This window comes from Fukomys damarensis, unplaced genomic scaffold (assembly GCF_012274545.1).
Source record: "Fukomys damarensis isolate Sample0158 unplaced genomic scaffold, DMR_v1.0_HiC HiC_scaffold_3, whole genome shotgun sequence".
Classification (NCBI taxonomy): domain Eukaryota; kingdom Metazoa; phylum Chordata; class Mammalia; order Rodentia; family Bathyergidae; genus Fukomys; species Fukomys damarensis.
In genome coordinates, this window is record NW_022900915.1 from 29514294 (window position 1) to 29518981 (window position 4688).

Consider the following 4688-nt stretch of genomic DNA (forward strand, 5'->3'; position numbering starts at 1 on the left):
TTTTTTTTTTTTTTTTTTTTTTTTTTTTTTTTGTACCAAGGATCAAACTCAGGACTTTGTGCTTGAGAGGCTGGTGTCAGAACCACTGAGCTAAATCTCTGGCCCTGTGCTATTATTTTTTTCAACATTTTCTGTAAATATATTCTATACATCTAACTAATTGGTACCTACTATCTCTATTCTGCTGCAAAATCCAAAACGGTGAGTTTTTGTTTTATTTTTATTTATTGTTATTATATTTTTCTGTTATAAATTTTTAATTTCATTTCTAAGGAGAATTTTTATTCTTTATATCTTTTCCATGTGCTTAGAATTGTATTTGTTTTCATTCAAGAGTGTTTATTTTATCTTTATTGGTTGGAATATTTTTGCAAAATGCTTTTAGTCCTTTCTCATATATAACAATTCCTGTTGTCTTCAGTTTGTGTCTGTTCATTGCTCCTAAATGACCAGATATTTTTTCTTTCTTCAGTTCTGAGGAATTTTGTTTTGCCTGCTGTTCATTTTGAATAGCATATTATAAGATTCTGAGTTTTTTAAAATTCTACAGTGCAAGTTGGTATGTTTATGATTTTGACATAAAATTAGCCTAGTCGATTCACACTCTATGATCTGCGGGTCTTAGCATCAACAAAAAGAGTTGTCTTTAAGTCTTTTCTGGGCTTTTCGGAGCTGTCCTGTCTGTTCCACATCCAATGCCTAACCTGGAATTCTTGGCAAGGCTTTATGTCATGGTAGTTTCCGAACTTTCTCTGCATGACATTTCCATGAAATTCACGGATGCCGGTCGGTCTCTGGGTGAGCTCAGGGGTTCACAACTTTGTGGTGCCGATGTCTCACGTTTGTCTCCCTACGTGACCTCCAGACATTCTCATGCCACAAGACTTTTCTATTTTTTACAGTCCTTGGCCAGCACTGGGATTTCATTTACCAGGATCCATCATGGATTTGCTCCATTTGAGCCTCTGCAAGGCTATGAGGAGAGAGGAGGGAGAGAAGCGATACCGCAGAGGTCCCCATACTCTCGGGGCCCTGTGCTCTGACTGGAGAGGAGGCTCCGCTCCCTCAGTCTCAGTCACTGGAATCCCTCATCTTCACTGTTGCTGCTCCCACTTCTACAGCCAGTAGTTCAGTGCTGAACAGAAAAAAGGTAAGCAGATGATTTCTCTGAGTGTCAGCAGACCCGTGCTTCTCTCCCTAAGCCTCAGCTGGAAGGGAACCCTGCCGGCCTGGTCGGAACCCATAGGTATTCTCACGTTTCCAACTGTGTTCCATCCATCCAAGCGCCTCAGGCCATCGGAAGCCATCTCACCCCTGCTTTACCCCCAATGCTAGTCTTGCGCCTCCGTTCACTCACCGTTGCTTTTACTTATCAGAGCCTTCAAATAGCTGCTATGTGCAGCCTGACTGATTTTAGAGAAGTGTTCTGTGGAACACATGGAGCCCAGTGTGTTTAACTTCATGTCACACAGAGCTAGAACCCTTCCCCTTATTTATGATTCAGTGAAATATAATTTTATATTATTAGTAGTACAGTTAGTTCTAAAGGGAGAAGTCGCTGAGTTAGGAAATCCACAATGTATTTTAAGGAATTCTTTTACCATCTAGTCTCTGATATCTTTATTTGTTCTGAGCCTTCTTTTTTCAATGTAATCCTTTGTCAACTTGTAATTGGAACCAATCTCTATGTACCTAAAAGTCTGTTTTTTCAGGAGTAAAATCATCTAATTAACTAATATATTTGTATATATATATAGCCAATATATTACTTGAAATAATTTCATTCTGGAATCAATATAAAAATTCTATAATATTCATATTTTAGTCTTAAATAAATTCATTTTTTAACTTTTTGAGACAGTATTTCAGGCTAGCCTCACTATGCATCGTAGGCTTGCCTCGAATTTACTGAGATCCTCCTGCCTCGGCCTCCCGAGTGATGGGATTATAAGCATGTGCCACCACACCCGGCTTTAAAGAACTTCTCTATGACATGTGAAATTTGGATCATTTTTCTTGATGAAGAAACATCCAGTTTTGGAAACGGAAGTGACTCTGAACAGGAGGATGAATAAAAAACAAAACAAAACAAAAAAGGGAGGCCAAGTCGAACTGGCCCCGCAGACACTATGTCAATATCCAACACAGGCAACCTGCCCTGTGCAGCTTCCTGGGAACCCAGGAACCCCTCAGAACTTTCATGTTTCTTAGGCTTCACCCTGCAATGATGCTCCACCTGCCTACTCAGAGCTCTATGGTCCCAGCTTTGCACACTCAGGGGCTGCCACAGTCCCTACTATGTCAGCTGCTCTTCCCGGCGCCTCTCTTTATCTTCCTATGGCCGGGTCTGTGGCTGTTGGGCCTTTAGGTTCCACAATCCCCACGGCTTGTTATCCAGTTGGTCCCGCATATCTGCCTGGTTCAGCAGTGCTGGTGGAAGGCGGGTATGATGCGGGTGCCACATTTGGAGCGGGGGCTACTGCTGGCAGAGTTCCTCCTCCGCCCCCTGGATGCCCTCCAGCACTGCAGGCAGCTGACGTCCTGGTAACTCAGCTGAACGGAAGCTTCTTCACGGGTGGTTCAGATGGTAGTGCCACCATCTGGGGAGGAACCAATGCTGCTTTTGTGCCAGAAAAGACATCAGGTACCTTCAGCAATTCTCACAATGTAATTGCTTTAATCATACTAACCTTTCATTGCCCTTTTATTGCAGTTTAGACACTTGTTGATGCCCAAACTTCAGGCATTTTTCAAATTTAATAAAGGAGCAATGTTATGATAGCAGTTCCTCCCTAAAGCATTTTAGGGAGGGGAGGTAACCATTCATAAAATGAAAGTGGGCATAGCAGCCCGAAGGATCTTCCTTTAATTCCTCTGGAGTAATACTGTACCACGCTGGTCTTTGCTTTTAGCGATAAAACATCAAATTAGGTTCGGAGGGAACTTTGATCTTCCTGAGAATTAAAGTTGTCAAATTATTCTTATTGGTCTTTAATCGCCTTGAAATCTTTGATTTATATCACTTGTTAAACAAAACGCACTAGCTGTCTGTCTCTTCCTTTCATCCTGTGCTCCCCGTGCCGTCTCCGACCCTCATCTTCCATCCTCCCTGCCAGTCTCCACTGAATCAGTGGTGCAGGACAGAGAGCCAGCCAGACTCGTTCCCTTCTCTCTTTGTACTTTTCCCCACCTGCCTTCCTTTAACTCACCTTCCTAAGGATCCTCTGAAACCCCCATGTGCTCCAAACACAGTCCCCATTATGCCTGCTGTTGTATCTCCTCAAGAACAAGCTGACGGTGCTTTCGGACCCTCCTCATAGACTGTGCATACACAAACCTATCCCAAATTTGCTTTGGTCCCAGAAAAACCAAGATTTATTTTAACAAAGGATATCAGTACAAAACATCCCATAAAAGAGTGTGTTCAAAGTAGGAGGGGCAAAGAAGAATGCATTTCGAAAGCTTGCCTTCTGAGCCAAATTAAGGGGAGTTCTCAGATCAAAACCAGGGACCATTTCTGCGACAGTGACTGATGTAGCCGTTCATGGCTCCCTTGAGTTCAATGGAATCTCATTATGATTATGAATACTTTAGGGATCATTGATAGTTTGATTTTTTCCCAGAACTGGATCTTATTTCATTTTTATCTTATAATTTCAGGTCATCTACATTTTGTATTCTGTATACGTGATCTTTGACTTTACCATTGACTGTTAAGGAAGTTTAGCACTGTGTGTCTTTCTCTACACAGTGGTGCACTGAACTTGTGGCTTTTTTATACTAAAATATAGAATAAAGACTATTTTGAAATTTTGGAAAAAAACCCCATATCCAGTTTCATATTGAACTCATCTTACTCATGGGTGGGATGAGAACAAATACCTCTGGTTTAGGACAGCAAAATTGAGCACATCTCTTCCTAACTTCACATTCACTGAGGCCAATCGGGTTGGCTGGATCCAGACACAATGGGAATCAAAAGTAAAACCCTGCCCCCTCCTCCCCTTCCTTCCCTTCTTCCTCTCTCTCTCTCTCCCTCTCTCTCCCTCTCTCTCTCTCCCTCCCTCTCTCTCTCTCTCCAGCGCAAGACTGTTTATACTCTTAACAATAAGATTTTGCTTTTATGAATAGAAGTTACCTTTAGAGAAAACTTCATAGATGATAAAGCCTAGCAAAAAGTAGATTAAGACATAGATATACTATATACATTGATATTTACAAATATGCACACATATATCTTATACCAATGTATTCTTATAGAACTCTGCTATAAGTTTTGAAACCCTGCTTGGAATGTTTTAGATACCTTTTCAATTTTAATTGCAAATAAATTGAAACTTACATAGGAACAACTTTTTTTCTAAGCATGGCATGGTCACTCTAGGAGAAAGGATGGCAAACATTGACGATAGAATGGGCAGACCTACCTTTTCCACTATATCCAAATGTAAGTCTAGCTGAAATGGGAGCCTGTTGCAAGAGCTGAAGTATATTTGTGGCAAAGCAACATTCAAATGGAAGAGCTTGGGGACACAGTTTAATGAATTCATTTAAGGAAGTGCTCATTCATGAAGGTGGGGTTATCAGGACATGTGTCTGCTGGAATGTGATGAGGTCCACAACAGAGAAGTGTGTATTCATTTTGTGTGTGGAAAGGAAGCAATGGGTATCTCTCCTCTAGGAGATTT

General features: G+C 41.2%; 1 protein-coding gene across 1 annotated transcript; it reads left to right on the plus strand.

The window, feature by feature from the left end:
- The first annotated feature begins 2019 nt into the window (after positions 1 to 2019).
- LOC104847792 (DAZ-associated protein 2-like) lies at positions 2020 to 2718 on the plus strand. The gene is given in 1 exon segment (XM_033765648.1): positions 2020 to 2718. A coding segment is annotated over 1 exon segment (699 nt).
- Positions 2719 to 4688: the final 1970 nt, after the last annotated feature.